Source organism: Mytilus trossulus, chromosome 3 (assembly GCF_036588685.1).
Source record: "Mytilus trossulus isolate FHL-02 chromosome 3, PNRI_Mtr1.1.1.hap1, whole genome shotgun sequence".
NCBI classification, from domain to species: domain Eukaryota; kingdom Metazoa; phylum Mollusca; class Bivalvia; order Mytilida; family Mytilidae; genus Mytilus; species Mytilus trossulus.
The window spans coordinates 3,971,917-3,989,538 of record NC_086375.1 but is presented as its reverse complement, the minus strand read 5'-3'; the positions used below and the strand labels follow the sequence as shown (position 1 = coordinate 3,989,538).

Here is a 17,622-nt window from a genome sequence, read left to right as displayed (position 1 = left end):
ATAGTAAATTTTTAACAATTTTCATAAATTTTTACAAATTTTTAGAATATAATTTCCACTGTAATTACTGGACCAAGTTCATTATAGATAGAGATAATTGTAGCAACAAGAATTTACAGTAAAGTAAGATCTACAAACACAACACGATCACCAAAACACAATTTCGTCATGAATTTATCTGTGTCCATTGCACCAAGTTGAGCGAAACAGGCTTTTGAGAGCCTCTAGTTTACAGTTCATTTCATGTACACATACACAATCAAGTACATTTGGAGCTATATGTCAGTGTGTACATATATTTAGTTACTGAGAAAGTAGATAATATGCCTTCTTTCTGTTTTGGAGTCTTGCGGCTTAGGAAAAATCTTTCCTTAAAAACGACCACTAACAAAGGTTTCAGAATGTTGTAAATGCCAATTATCCTGTTAGATATGTAAACTTGCCCTTTTTTATTTAAAAATCTATCAATGATTGTAGGAATATCCGCTAAAGATTTATGTCGAAGTCCAAATGATAAGCATCTGGTGGGACTAGCTTCAGAATTAAATATAAAAAATTTCCATGAGTTCATCCTGCATCTTGGACTGAAGACCAAAGACTGGGATCAAATTGGGTACAACTGGGGTCGGGCAGAGGATGCTAAGGTTGTGGCTTTATTGCAATGGAAGGAAAGAAATGAGATTGTGACATTTGAGAAATTGTTAGATGCCCAAGCGTGCATTGGTGACAATCAGCATCATTTGTGCAAGGTAGGCTACCTTATTATACCTTATAATTCTTTATCTTTTAAAATATTAATACCTTTCCTAAAAGGATTTGAAGAAAGTGATACAGTCAATACAATACTTTTTTCAACATTATTTGAACATGTATCAACAACAAGGTTCAGTGAGTATATAGTTATAACGCTCTTGATGTTCAATTTGGTTCTGCATGCCAGAGTCGGCCTCAAACAAAATAATATAATATAAAAAGCAAGTACAAATTATTGTAATAGCAAAATGTCAGAATTATTTGAGTTTAACCTGGTACCTTTTGTTGGCTTTTATTTGGTTGTTTCTCTGCTCTATATTTTCTCCCATTTATTTGTATTGTAGTCCTGTCATGTAATGTTGTCATTTTAATGTTATAATTAACATTGCCATTAAAGCGGGAGGTTTGGCATGCCATAAATTCAGGTTCAACCAACCATATTTTTCTTTAAATGCCCTGTACCAAGTCAGAAAATGGCCATTGTCATATTATAGTTCGTTTCTGTGTGTGTTACATTTTAATGTTGTGTTTCTGTTGTGTCTTAGTTCTCTTATATTTGATACATTTCCCTCAGTTCTAATTTGTAACCCGGATTTGTTTTTTCTCTATCGAATTATGAAATTCGATAAATAATCCTAGCTGTTTTCAATTTCTTCTTTTCCTTTTCTATTCAAACATATACATGATATAACACTGATTTAAGACTGTGGATACTTTCATTCAGTTTTAAAAATAGCAATAATTTGTTCATATTATGTGTTAGTTGATGCCTTAAATAAAGGCAACAGTAGTATACCGCTGTTCAAAACTTATAAATCGATGAACAAAAAACAAAATCGGGGTAACAAACTAAAACTGAGGGAAACGCATTAAATATAACAACGACACACCATTTAAATGTAGAACACACAGAAACGGACTAAGCATTAGACAAAATCCTATGAGAATAACAAATATAATATCAAAACCAATTAAATACATGAATTTGGGATGAATAAGTACCGTAACACTTAACCTATTTTTGCTTGAAAAATGTGTCTTCATTTTTGTCGAGCCGGTGACTTTTGTCACAGAAAGCTCGACATATGGATAGTGATCCGGTGGCGGCCTTAGCTAACTTCTTAAAAACTATATTTAAGAACGTGGAAGACCTGGATGCTTCATACTTTTCATATAGATGCCTCATGTTACGAAGTTTCCGTCAGTCATATGTTCAAAGTCCTTGACCTCGTTTTCATGGTTCAGTGATAACTTGAAAAAAAAATATTTTTGTAATGTAAAATTCTCTCTTATTATAAGTAATAGAATAACAATATTTGGTATGTGCGTACCTTGCAAGGTCTCATATAAAAAGAAGATGTGGTATTATTGCCAATGAGACAACTCTCCAAAAGAGATCAAAATGACACAGAAATTAACAACTATAGGTCATTGTACAGCCTTCAAAAATGAGCAAAGCCCAAACCGCATAGTCAGCTATAAAAGGCCCCCAAACGACAAGGTAAAACAATTCTAACGAGAAAACTAACGGCCTTATTTATTTTAAAAAAATAAATAAACGAAAAACAAATATGTAACACATAAACAAACGACAACCACTGAGTTACAGGATCCTGACTTGGGACAGACACATACAACATAATGTCCCGGATTTAAACATGTCAATTGACCTCGACCTTGTTTCATGGATTAGTCGACAAGGTTTACTTGTTAAGTTTTGGTGGTCAAGTCCATATCTCAGATACTATAAGCAATAGGTCTATGTAGGTGTATGGAAGGACTGTAAGATGTACATGTCCAACTGGCAGGTGTCAACTGACCTTAACCTCATTTTCATGGATCAGTGGTTATAGTTCAGTTTTTGTGTTTTGGTCTGTTTTTCTTACACTGTATGCAATGGGTCTACTATATTTGGTGCATGGAATGATTGTAAGGTGTACATAATATAAAAAAGGAGATGTGGTATGATTGCCAATGAGACAACTATCCACAAAAAAAAACAAAAAAGCTGGCAGGTGTCATCTGACCTTGACCTCATTTTCATGGTTCAGTTGTTTAAATTAATTTGTGAGTTTTGGTCCTTTTTTCTAATACTATATGCAAAAGGTCAACTATTTTTGGTGTATGGAAATGTTTTATGATCTATATGTCAGTTGCACAGATTTAATTTGTCCTTGACCTCATTTGCACGGTTCATTGCTCAGTGTTAAGTTTTTGTGTTTTGGTCTGTTTTTCTTAATTAGCTTTAAGCAATAGGTCAACTATATTTGTTGTATGGAAGAATTGTCAGCTTAACATGCCTGCCTGGCATGGTTCATCTGACCTTGACTTCATTTTCATGGTTCATTGGTCAATGTTATGTTTATGTGACTGTTGAAATATAGCTTTATATTTAGGACTATCAACATAATATCAATGATTAGTAAGAAGGCGAGACATTTCAGCGTGTGCATTATTGTTTTCAAAGGTACAAAATTTGAACAGCAGATAAAATTGAAAACGACAATAAGCTAAACAAGGAATTGTATTTTCTTACAGTTATCGAACTACTGATCAGATACTGGGCTGATTATACCGTATATCGGGTTATTTTCCCGTGGTGTAAATTTTCACTTATTTTGGTGGATAGAACAAAATCGCCAAAATAAATTCCGATAATTTAGTGTACATTCAAAGGTATTGATGAAAGTTTTAAATCCGCCAAAATAATAACCACCAAAATATTTCGTATACCTTAAATTATTCAAGGTATCAATTTTAGAAAATTCTAAATCGGAAATATATTAGAAAAGAACAAAAAGTAAAGACAAAGCCAGAAAAGGAATTTGAATCTATACTTATATGAAGAAATGTCACTTTATAGTTTTGGCGAGGAATTTATGATTGGCAAGCCAGGTCTGACTTTAAGTTTTAAGGATTTCTGAGAAGAAAAAAAACTAGATTTTACAGACCCGCCATTATTTTGGCCGTATTAAACTTCCTTGTCTTCCTGTAACACCTATGCTCATACCTACAGCTCATACCATTAAAGTGACATAGTGGCCATCAAATGAATCCCAACCCGCCTGATTTTGCCTACTTATCAGATTTCACTGATTTTGAACTGTAAGAATGGCATTAAAGTTGTCATATTTGCATATGCCATGTAGAGCGTTGAAAGGTTAAAAGCACATCTGGCCAGACCTATTGACCATGAATTGTATGGTTGAAATCCCTGCTGTTTCAACAGTTCAACTGGGGCAGTTCTTAAAAAAGTGTGGAGTGTCATACAGGCCATGAAAGACTTGCAGTTGCTATCACAACAACAGTCAGGATTAGGGACAAAGGGGTAAAATATGTATTTATTTGAGTGCAATACTCATCAGTATGTATCTTTAAGAGTGGCAAGTAAAGTTTATGTTTAATTTCGAAAATTTCGAACACAACTGTTAGTTGGTTATTCAATGGATTTAATTTCGAAGCCAAAACTTGCCGACATGATTTTATAATCTGATAAAGTAGACTTAAGGTGGTCACAAAGATAGCTGCTAGAGTTGCTTCTTATATGACTGCAAAAAAAATTCTGGACAATAAGTTTACTAAATGTAAATAAAAATGTATACACAATTAATTTAAGGTTTAAAACCACAAAAGGAAGGTTGAGATTGATTTTAGGGGTTATGCTCCCAACAATTTAGGAATATGGGGTCAAAGAAGGGCCCAAATAAGCATTATTAAGTTTCAAGACAATAACTTGTGGAATGGTCTATGGATCTTTCTGAAATTATACCACAAATGGATGGTTATGATAGGCTTTGTGGGGTTATGTTTTTATTACCTCCCTTACACTGCTTTTAAATTATGTATAAAGAAAGGTTGTAATGTCTTGAGGTTATTAGCTGTCTATTAACTGTTAGCTCACCTGGCCTAAAAGGCCAAGTGAGCTTTTCTCATCACTTGGCCTCCGTCGTCTGTCGTTGTCGTTTACTTTTACAAAAATCTTCTCCTCTGAAACTACTGGGCCAAATTTAACCAAAATTAGCCATAATCATCGTAAGGGTATCTATTTTTAAAAATGTGAACGGTGACCCCGCCAACCAACCAAGAGGGCCAGCATGGCTTAAAATAGAACAAAGGTGTTAAATGTAGATTTTGGCTTATAACTCTGAAACCAAAGCATTTAGAGCAAATTGGACACGGGGTTAAATTGTTTATAAAGTCAACATATATCATTTTTTCATGAAATTTTCAGACAAATCGGACAACTGGTTGTTGGGTTGCTGTCCCTGAATTGGTCATTTTTAAGGAAATTATGCGGTTTTTAGCTCACCTGGCCAAAAGGCCATGTGAGTTTTTCTCATCACTTGGCGTCCGGTGTCCGTCGTTCGTTGTCGTCCTGCGTCCGTCGTCGTTAACTTTTACAAAAATCTTCTCCTCTGAAACCACTGGGCCAAATTTAACCAAATATGGCCACAATCATCATTGATGTATCTAGTTTATTATTTGTGTTTTTTTACCCGGCCAACCAACCAAGATACAGCAAAAATGTTCAGCAAAGTAAGATTTACAAATAAGTCAACATGACCAAAATGGTCAGTTGACCCCTTTCGGAGTTATTGCTCTTTATCAATTTTTAACCATTGTTCGTAAATCTCCATGATCTTTTACAAAAATCAACTTCTACCGGGACAAATTAATCCAAACTTGGCCACAATCATCATTGATGTATCTAGTTTAAAAATTGTGTTTTTTTACCCGACAAACCAACCAAGATGGCCGCCACGGCTAAAAATAGAACATGGAGGTTAAATGCAGTTTTTGGTTATAACTCAAAAACCAAAGCATTTAGAGCAAATCTGACAATGGGTAAAATTGTTTATCTGGTCAAGATCTATCTGCCCTGACATTTTTAGATGAATCGGCCAACTCGTTGTTAGGTTGCTGTCCCTAAATTAGTAATTATAAGGAAATTTGGCTGTTTTGGGTTATTATCTTGAATATTATTATAGATAGAGATAAAATGTAAACAGCAATAATGTACAGCAATTTAAGACTAAAAAATAAGTTAAAATGACCAAAATGGTCAATTGACCCCCTAAGAAGTTATTGTCCTTTATAATCAATTTTTAACAATTTTCAACAAACGACAACTACTGTACATCAGATTCCTGACTTAGGACAGGTGCAAACATTTGCAGCGGGATTAAACGTTTTAATGGATCCAAACCTTCTCCCTTTTTCTGAAACAATAGCATAACATCACAACATAGAAAAACATACAATAAAATATCAATTGGCAGACTTAACTCAATCAAAAAACGTATGATTCTACAATGAACGAATAAATTTGATCTGCGATATCTGAATACAAATGCACAGTAAATTAAATATTAGAGACAAACATTCATGACCAAAAAGCTAACAAACAAATTCAAACACACTGAGAAATATTTAACCAATCAATGTTCACTTTAGAAAAAAACCGTTTTTTTATAATCTTGAAGTTTATACAAATGTTGTAAGAATAAGTGAAAAATTTAAGATATTACAAGTAATCAAAGCTGGTGTACAGACAAGATCCATATAAATAAAAAATAACAAAAAAGCATTATAAACAGTATCAACAGGTCGAATTAACAAGAAAATACGATTTGAGAGTACTCGCAGTTACTGACAGCTAGTTAAAAGCCAAAACCAATTAAAAGTAAATAAAAATTTGTAAGGGTTCCGCGGAACCCAGTGTCTCGCCTACTTTTGCTGTAAATCGCAGGCTCAACAAAAATAAGGAAAAAAATCAATAAAAATATCCTCTTGATACTATCTTTTGATTGTAAGAAGCTTCTGTCCAAGTTTGGTAAAAATCTAGGAAAGTTAATGAATCTAATAAATGTTTTGAAAACTTTCGCTGCAGACTGTATCATGTGTATGTAATATTAACTGGAAGAAAATCTAAGTCCATTTAAAAGTAAAATACAGAAAAAATGGAGTTATAATTACAAAATTTACTTCTGATACTATCTTATGATCATAACTAAGCTTCTGTCCAAGTTTGGTACAAACCAAGGATAGTTTAAGAAAGTTATTAAAATTTTAAAAACTTTAACCACAGAGTGAATATTTGTTGACGCCGCCGACGACGCCGACGACGACGGAAAGTAGGATCACTTAGTCTCGCTTTTTCGACTAAAGTCGAAGGCTCGACAAAAATCATGCATCAGAGACTAAAATCGACTAAAACACATCACAGGGATTTAGTATTTTAACGTCATTAATAGTCAAAGAAGACATGACGTGTGCAATGCCAAAATTAAATGTATCGACAGGTAGTAGTATAGTGAAGAGCGATTTCTATAGAAATAAAAGTTAATGTGTCTGTGTCTCTATACATCTCGCCTCAAAAGATAATGAAATTTAGTTATGTTTTAATTTGCTAATGACAAAATCAATATTAGTGCCAATGTGAACTATATTCAGAGATCTAATTACAATATTGGTACGATAACCCTTACTTATAAGTTTGTTTAAAGGTTCGATGAGTTTACAAGGTTCACATAGTGATTTCCTCGCTTTAAGTACAATATTACCATAAAATTTAGGATGTGAAATACCATTTTTAATAAGCTTTCTACAGGTATAGCCAAAATTACTTATCAAATCTTTGTATCTATGAAAGAATTTAGTAAAAGTTTTAAGTAATTTATGGTATCGAAATCCCTGACACAACAATTTACCAGTGATGCATTGATTACGTTCGTTAAAATCTTTGACATCAGAACACACACGGGCAAACCGAACGAGTTGTGATATATAAACACCGTATGATGGAGCCAACAGCACATCGCCGTCTAAAAAAGGAAAATTAACAATAGGAAATGAAAAATCATCTCTTTTGTCGTAAATTTTAGTGTGAAGTTTCCCGTTTGAAATTGAAATGTCTAAATCTAGAAAATGACAACTAATGCTGTTTATGTTAGATTTAGTTAAAGTAAGTTCGTTTGGGTAAATTTCTGAAGTATATATAGAGAACTCTGGATTATTCAACGAAAAAATATCATTCAGATAACGGTAGGTATTTTTGAATGTATCAACCAAATGTAACAATGATGGGTCTTTACTGAGTTTGGTCATAAACTGAGATTCATACGATATAGAAATAAATCTGCTATTAAAGGGGCACAGTTGGTGCCCATAGGAATACCTACTACCTGACGATACACTTTATCGCCGAAACGTACATAAATCTCATTGGCACTCACACCACATCTTCCTATATCTATATAAATGTTATCAAGCAGAAAGTTTAAAGCTTCAATCATATCCTCACATTTCCAGTAAGTGTATCTAGCATACTTTCCTTTTTCGTTACAGAAAAAGGCCTTAAACGAGTTACAGCAAATAAAATTACAATGAGATTTTTCGAAAGACCATTTTATCAAATACGAAAACTTTTTCTTTATAAGATTGTGTGGAAGTGTAGTGTACAGAGTAGAAAAATCATAACTGTCAACAGAATTGTAAGGACCATTGACAGCATGTATTTTATCTAAAACATCTAAAGAATTTTTAACACTCCAAAAATAATTAATACCATTATTTTCATAAGCTTTATTACCAAAGTTAATAACCAGTTCTTTGATAGTAGTAAGGGAGGTGGTTAGAAGCACTGATAGATTAGTAGTAGAACACTTACTCGAAGCGGAGATGAAACGGAATTTAAATGTTTTTTTGTGTAATTTCGGTAACCAGTACATGGTAGGGACTTTCAAATGTTCGGAAGAATCTTTAAGCTGGGCAGTGGCAGTGGTATGATTGTTAACGATTTGACTCTCTGTGGTGCGCACTAATTCACATATACCAAGGTGAGCGACACAGGCTCTTGAGAGCCTCTAGTTTTATTTGGATTCGTTCCGCGTTTTGGAATTTCAGCGATTTTTTCACAGATTCTGAACTAGATATTAGATTTAAATTCTTTCATGATTGGGTACTAGAGCTTTCACGATCGTCTGTCAATACTTGACCACCGTAAGATATTCTTTCACGATCATTTCTCTCGTTAAAATGAATGACACCCGTGGAACTGCTATTTAACTGATATACACATATTAAAATGGTATATAGTGACAAACCAGATTATACTGATAACAAACGATTATATCAATACACTATAATAATTATTACGGTGAGGTTAATTCCCTCTTATTTATTCATCATCCACACAGGAACTTGTCTCAGAAAAAAATGTATATATGTACCTTAACCTTACATTCAGGAATAGAGATATGATTTTTTTCCTAAACCATCCACCAGAACATGCGGTCATCCGATGTACAGTTCTAAAGTTCTTTTATTTTTAAAATTTACCAGTTAATATGTATCCGTGAAAACAGAAAACTGAGATTTTTCAATTTGGTCAACTGTTTATAAAAATAGTTCTAATGATGATATATCTTCAAATGAGTCACCATCATCGGCTTCACGCACACCTAATAGGTAACACATTGGATTTATTTCTAATTCGCTTATGCTGAGTAAAACAAATTTCGTCCAAAGAACGTTTTAAAGATTAGATCTAGTGAAGTCGACACATTTCTTGAAAATTGTCAGAACACGATGTTTTTTTCTTTTGTTTACCTCAAAACATGTTGAACACATCAACTTATGCTGCTATTGCCCTTATATAAAGATTTTAGTCTGTTTTGCGCTTTTGGTTAGCTTTTATCTTTAGAATTAAAATAGATAGTGTAAATATTATTCACATAGAAATCATCAACAAGACATAGTCTGAAAAATTTCAAGATAATATTTAATGTTGATCGACCACATATGGGAGTTAGCGCTCATAAATAACAAATGCCATATGTACACAAAATAATACCTTATTACTCCAAAGATTAAAAGTGAAATAACAAAAATACCAATTTCCGAGGAAAATTTATAACTACATCCGTTATTCTTTTACCTACACTGCATTAAAGATTTGAAAGGACAAGAACATATTTGAGATTTTACCCTGATGGATGTCTCAATAGCAATTCTTCATTGTTCCCCAACATCTCTATATGCATAGGAATGTTTTAACCTGAGACCTTAGTATTGTTAAAAAAAATAAAAGACTTTGTAGCCAAAGATCTAGAATTTGGTATGTGGAAGCGAAAAGAGCGACAATAACATTCATGTACAATCGATAACTATAATGTACTAATGAGTATCAGGACTCCAGGATTTCTACTCATCCGAAGAATCCTGAGGTTGTGGATGATAAATCCTATCCTTAAAACCAATAAGTTGTTTCAATGGAAAATCCTAAACATTGCTTTATTGTGTGCAGATTCATCATTTTGATTGGATAATACAAGATCTTTGAACTCTATACTAATCTTGTATTCACTTTTGCTCACATATATAATTTATGAAAGAGCTGATTACGAATATCACTAATTCTCCAGTCTCCCCTTTGGTATTAATATATATAAATCATAATTATATTAAGTGTTTGAAAGATTATTGCCACTGTTTCTAAAGGTTTAATTGACTTTGAATGCTTTGCATAGATTATCAGTTCGAATATTGCCTTTTGGATTCAACATTTGCATTATACTATCAAAATAACAGAAAAAACATATCTCTGTGTTAGAGTGTACTTATTTTAGATCTTTTGCCGAAAAGAAACTAATGTAAAAGATACAAATGACATTGAAGTGCTTTTTTTTTTTTTAGGTATTCAAGGGACAGACAGGATTACTTGGTGAGACATTTATCTAACATATGATTTATATTCAATTAATTGCAATCATAAAAAGAACATTAAAATTGTCATCATATCTTTAACCATATTACATAATGTATAACAGAAAACAAGATGCATATTAAATTCATTCTTTGCCCAAACTTCCCATTTGGAAGGAGATTATATTATTTGAGCTACTGGTAGCCCCCTGAAATTCCAAAGTTAAGCTAATTGTCTCAAGCAAGATGCCTTTCGGGGAGCATAGAAACATCGAGTATCAACAAATTTTGGCCACATTTTTAGCTCACCTGGCCTAAAAGGCCAAGTGAGCTTTTCTCATCACTTGGCGTCCGTCGTTCGTCGTCCGGCGTCATTAACTTTTACAAAAATCTTCTCCTCTGAAACTACTGGGCCAAATTTAACCAAATATGGCCACAATCATCATTGATGTATCTAATGCTCCAAAGCATTTAGAGCAAATCTGACAAGGAGTACAATTGTTTATCTGGTCACGATCTATCTGCCCTACAATTTTCAGATCAATCAGACAACCCATTGTTGGGTTGCTGTCTATAAATTGGTAATTTTAAGGAAATTTTACTGTTTTGGGTTATTATCTTGAATATTATAATAGATGGAGATAAACTGTAAACAGCAATAATGTTCAGCAAAGTAAGATTTACAAATAAGTCAACATGACCAAAATGGTCAGTTGACCCCTTTAGGAGTTATTGCCCTTTATAGTCAATTTTTAACCATTCTCTGTAAATATCCATGATCTTTTACACAAATCTTCTTCTCTGAAACTACCAGGCTAAATTAATCCAAACTTGGCCACAATCATCATTGATGTATCTAGTTTAAAAGTTGTGTTTTTTTACCCGGCCAACCAACCAGGATGGCCGCCATGGCTAAAAGAACATGGATGTTAAATGCAGTTTTTGGTTATTACTCAAAAACCAAAGCATTTAGAGCAAATCTGACAAGGAGTAAAATTGTTTATCTGGTCAAGATCTATCTGCCTTGAAATTTTTAGATGAATCGGACAACTCGTTGTTAGGTTGCTGCCCCTTAATTGGTAATTTTAAGGAAATTTGGCTGTTTTGGGTTATTATCTTGAATATTATTATAGATAGAAATAAACTGTAAACAGCAATAATGTTCAGCAATTTAAGACTCAAAAAGAAGTCAAATGACCAAAATGGTCAATTGACCCCCTAAGAAGTTATTGTCCTTTATAATCAATTTTTAACAATTTTCATAAAATTTGTAAATGTTTACTAACATTTCTACTGAAACTACACGGACAAGTTCATTATAGATAGAGGTAATTGTAAGCAGCAAGAATGGTCAGTAAAGTAAGATGTACAAACACATCACAATCACCTAAACACAATTTTGTCATGAACTGTCTGCTTCCTTTGTTTAATTCACATATACCAGGGTGAGCGACACAGGCTCTTTAGAGCCTCTAGTTATTAAATGGATTTCGAAGGTTTATATCAGCTATGTCTTGGACTTTTTTCAAAAATTTGTCCCGATGAGTTTATGTCTTTCAAGATTTTCAAACTTGTACAAGGCATTGTTGATGTAAACTTTTGATATGAATATGATAAAGATCTGGCAAGAATTGTAATATTTCCAAGGGACATAATTCTTTTTGTACAAGTTTGAAAATTAGGGTTGATCATTTATTCTTCAAAGAACTATTTAATCGAATGTAAAACAACATGTTTTTCTGTAAATGTAGTGTTTATAAAATGTTTAATTATTCTAAATGCGTAGGATTTTCCACCCACAGACGTTGATTTTCTTTAATTAGTTGTTATCAATTGGTTTGATGTGTTTAAGCCTCTTTTTTTGCGTTTTGATTAGGGACTGTCTTCCTTTTTGAATTATTTCAGAGGTTAGGCTGATTTTTTGATTTAAAATTTTGATATGCACTGCTATTTTATTCAAAGGTCAAAACATAGGGTTGTGCGCCATATTTTCAACATTTACATGCCCTGAACTTCTAAGAGTTTAAACTTATATACTAAAATCCATAATTACCCCATCTTCCACTTTTGAACCTCCTTAGAATTAAATTTTAGGCGCTACCATGTTTTCTATACTGGTAATATTCCCAAATCATTTCTCTATGTGATGAAATACGTATCAAGATCATATCTTGGATCCAGTACATTAACTTATTAATATTTCTAATAATATTATAATATCTCCCGAAAAGAGGCCTGGCTTGTGAAACAGCTGTATTTACAAAGTAAAACCTGTCGTGAAACCAGGAGTTGGAATCTGAGCTTTGCGATGAATGAAACAATCAGTCGGATAAAATGATTTTTACAGAACAAATTGCCTTATGACAATATCAAAACATCAGAACGTTATACTAATTACTGTGATATACGAATTTATTTATGATAGAAAAGTAAATTGACAGTTTTCATTTGACTCGAATCATTATGCCCCATCGGTAGATTTCTTTATTCACGAATATACAACATATTTGTTGCCTTGGATAGTTTTTGGCTTTTCTTTGGATTCTTTTAGGCGTTTGGTAAAGCACATTAGCAATTATGAAATACAAGAATATACGAGTGTAAAAAATAATTTAAGAAATCCGTGCTTAGGTTATAACATGATTTATAAAATCCCTTTCTAAATTTTTCTTATGTTATACATAAAGAAATGACCAAGAATCCTGGGTTACAATTCCCTCCATCAAAATTGACCTTAGAGTAGGCTATTATTTGAAGGTACCTTTTGTAATTAATGTTAAATATATTTCGATATTTATACATTAATGGCTTTAATTTTTATGGCTCATATAGTTTTACCTTTGTCCGTTATTCTGACATTCAGTCATTCCCTCATTCTGTCATTCAGCAACAAAGCATTATACAGAGTTTTTTTCTAAACGCCTTCAGATACTGGACTGATTTTTGGTATGTAAATTAACCATGATGAGTTACAGATCAAGTTTAAGTTTTGTTCTGCTCCAGTAATTTTTGCCGAAATTCGAGGCTCTGGACTTTGATAAACTGTTGAAAATCACAGTTATACAGACTTTTTTCTAAACGCTTTCAGATATTGGGTTGAATTTTTTATTTGTGAGTTGACCATGTTGAGTTACAGATCAAGTTTAAGTTTCGTTCCTCTCTGCTCATTTTTGTCGAATTTACACGCTTTGGACCCTGATATATTGTTGAAAAACACAGTTATATGGACTTTGTTTCTTAACGCTTCCAACTGATATTTGATAAGTGAGACTACCATCATGTTTGTGTCCATGTGAATTATAAAAATTGCAGATTTTTCAACTTTTTGAGACGGGGCCATTCGTGTCATTTAAACATCTCTAGTGTGCTTAAAACTTCCCTGATAAAGTTTAATTGGTAAAGTTTTCAAAGGATAACATTGCTAGTTACTTTTTGTTCGATAATCAATTAAGTTTGTTTAAGTATTTACAAAACACTTAAAGTATGCTTTAAATATTCTTCTTTCCAGAAAATACTAGCTTCAAGTATCTAGATACTCCTGAAGACATATTTCTCTCTACATTATCAAGGAAGTTAGGGAATTGTGTGATTCAGCTAGGCATTGAACTTGGTTTAACATTTTCTGACATAGAGGCTGTTTTTGTTAGACATCCAAATGATTTGTTCTCGCAGATGTATGAGGTCCTGAAGATATGGAAACAGAAGACCCAAGAGAATACATATCACAATTTGATGATTGCAATTCAGCGTGTTAAAGGAAAACAATTTATCAAACGAAATTTCTGTTGTAATATGTGAAAATTGTTGCATCACTGTATAGCTTAATTAGCTAGTGTAAAATGACTTTGCCAACAGAAAGCTTTGTATAGTGAAAAAAATAATTAAGTATTTACAAACACAAAAATGTCAAATAGATTTTAAAAGAAAATAAGTCACTTTTCAAAACATTATAGAACCTGTTATGATAAATTTTATTTATCTATTCAATGATCATGTATAACAACTGTATGACAAAACTAAACAACATAAAAAAATATAACACATAGCTATTCTGCAGTTTGTTTACATGATGTCATGTAATACAATGGCGGATCAAGGGGGAGAGGGGTTCTGGGGGTTGGAATCCCCTTCTTTTGGCCGATCAATGCATTTGACATGGGATATATAGCTGGAAACTTCCCCCTAATCCTGAGTTGGGACACACCCCTTTTCAAATGGCTGGATCTGCCCCTGTAATAATATATTATTATTTATGTATTTCTCTGTGTTCAGTGGTCTCTCATTAGTTTTTACTGTGTACCTGTGAAATAGTTAAATGTATTTCGTTTAAAAATTGCCAGATGAGCAGGATGTTTGGCTAGCAAAAAAACAAGGTTCAGTAAACTATTTTTGTCTCGCTTGTCTGAGTCAAAAAGCGAGACATAGGTATATGGCTTCAAAAATTTTAAAGTTTGTGATAAGGTCTCCTTTGCGATGAACTACCAGTGGTATGTCAAACATATTGGTATGCTTCATGGAGATTATTTGGCCCTGCCCCCTTAGTTATGGTCTATTGACTTTGAAATTTTGCTTATTTTGTATGTATTAGTTTATGATAATGTCAGTTTATGGAGAACCACTTGTAGTAAGTTAATGATAATGGGTATGCAGTTGTATAAGCATGGACATGCCTTATTTTGATGGAGATAATTTGACCAACCCCATCAGTCATGGTCTTTTGACTTTGAAAATTTTGCTTAGTTTTCACGTATTAAATTGTGATTAGTTTGATTTATGGGGAATCACTGGTGGTAGATCAGTTATATTTGGTATGCAGTTGTGTTAGCATTGATACATCTTATTTCCATACAGATTATTTGACCCAACCTTCAGTTATTGTTTTTATTTACTTTCAAATTTTGCTTTGTTTACATGTATTAGTTTGTATTAAGTTTGTTTGAAGAAAACTACTTATGATGAGTCAATGGTATTTGATATGTAGTTGTATAAGCATTGGAAAATATCATTTCCATGTAGATTAATAAGCCATGTTTTTTCAGTCTTAATTCATTCAATTTGAATATTTGCAAAACTTACATGTTAAAGTGTTGCTATTTTAATTTCAGCATTTGCATTACTAGAATTTTAAAAAAGCAACACATAGCTCTGTGATAACAGTTTATTTACTTAAAGTCTTGCAGCAAGTCAGGAATATGGCAGTAGTTATCAAAAAGTCTGTTTCTATGTATCTTGGCGTTCGCTTTTGTTGCAGTTAAGTGTTTCTGTTGTTTTCCTTTTATAGTTGATGTGTTTTATGTACTACAGTATTGTGAAATGGACCAAGGTATAAATACTTAAAATAAATATTTGATATCTTAGTTTCAGAAACTGATTCGTTCAAGAAACATACAATTCTTACAAGACATCTTTTTTTATGCCCTATTTATGTTCATTATGTTTTCTAGTCTGTTCGTCCGGTCGTCCGTCTATCCTGTTTTAGGTTAAAGTTTTTGGTCGAGGTAGTTTTTGGTGAAGTTGAAGTCCGATCAATTAGAAACTTAGTAAACTTGGAATTTTATCCCAGGTTCATGGCCTACTGAACATATGAAATGTCGTAGTGCTGATGGGGCATCCGTAAAATTAGGACACATCCTTGTTATTGGTGTATGTTACAAACGTTTATTTGCTATCATTTCTTATTAATACATAAATATAGCCAACCGTAGATTACCAATGTTACATGTCACAACCATTGTATCTTAAATCTATTATGTAATTGGATATATTGCCTTCAACTGAATAAATATTTTTATCATTGTTAACTCTCATTAATTAATTTAAGAAGGAAAAAATCAACAACATAGAAAATGAAGGATATATGTTTGTATCAATCCACAACGACGATTTTCGTCATCTCAGAATTTTAGATACAGAATTCATTGTTTGATTTGTACAAGAACATATACATAGATAGATTGTTCCTATATTTGTAAGTATATCAACCAATTTGTCATGGTGACATCAACACGTAGTAAAATTGATTACTGTGATTTACCGCAGGATTTGATTCATGAGCGCATCCCTGTAAATTAAGTATGTGTGGTATGGAAACACGAGAAGTGTATCCTACTGATTGTGAAATGCTAAGGTCAAATGATAAGATATGTTGCTTCTGACAAATGGTAACTTGAAAATTTGAAACTTTAAATCATTAAGTTTATAAATTTTAGTTTTGAAGGTGTTCATCTGTTTCAATATAGATCAAAAGAAAAATAGATGTGATGCAAAGCTTTAATTTCTATTTGAGAAAACCTGGAAAGGTATCAACATATGTGTTGCTTATTCTTCAGTTTTCTATGTTGTGTCATGATAACTATTGTTTGTGTTTGTCTTTTTCAGTTTTAGCCATGGCCTTGTCAGTTTATTTTCGATTATAGTGTTTGACTGTCCCTGTGGTATCTTTCGTCCCTCTTTTATTTTCTTATAATTAAATACTTGAACATAACTAATGATTCAATATGAAATAAGTGCATATATATTGTAAATATCTTGAAGTTGTTACACAAGGGCCAAGTGAGCTTTTCTCATCAATTGGCGTCCGTCGTCCGTCGTCGTCGTCGTCCGTCGTCTGTCGTCGTTAACTTTAACAAAAATCTTCTCCTCTGAAACTACTGGGCCAAATTTAACCAAACTTGGCCACAATCATCATTCGGGTATCTAGTTTATAAAATGTGTCCGACGACCCGGCCAACCATCCAAGATGGCCGCCATGGCTAAAAATAGAACATAGGGGTAAAATGCAGTTTTTGGCTTATAACTCAAAAACCAAAGCATTTAGAGCGAATCTGACATGAGGTAAAATTGTTATTCAGGTCAAATTCTATCTGCCCTGAAATTTTCCAGATGAATCGGACAACCCATTGTTTGGTCGCTGCCCCTGAATTGGTAATTTTAAGGAAGTTTTGCTGTTTTTGGTTAATATCTTGAATATTATTATAGATAGAGATAAACTGTAAACAGCAATAATGTTCAGCAAAGTAAGATTTACAAATAAGTCAACATGACCGAAATGGTCAGTTGACCCCTGCAGGAGTTATTGCCCTTTATAGTCAATTTTTAAACATTTTTCGTAGATCTTACTAAACTTTTAGAAAAATCTTCTCCTCTGAAACTACTGGGCCAAAT

General features: G+C 32.8%; 1 protein-coding gene across 1 annotated transcript in view; it reads left to right on the top strand.

Moving 5' to 3' along the window:
- The window catches only part of LOC134709890 (uncharacterized), a 214,468-nt gene extending 198,214 nt beyond the window's left edge, over positions 1 to 16,254 (top strand). Inside the window, exons 9-11 of the mRNA XM_063570018.1 lie at positions 478 to 749; positions 10,450 to 10,477; positions 13,967 to 16,254. Coding sequence (XP_063426088.1) covers positions 478 to 749; positions 10,450 to 10,477; positions 13,967 to 14,256 — 590 coding nt within the window. The 3' untranslated portion in view covers positions 14,257 to 16,254. The remainder of the gene's footprint in view (positions 1 to 477; positions 750 to 10,449; positions 10,478 to 13,966) is intronic.
- Positions 16,255 to 17,622: the final 1,368 nt, after the last annotated feature.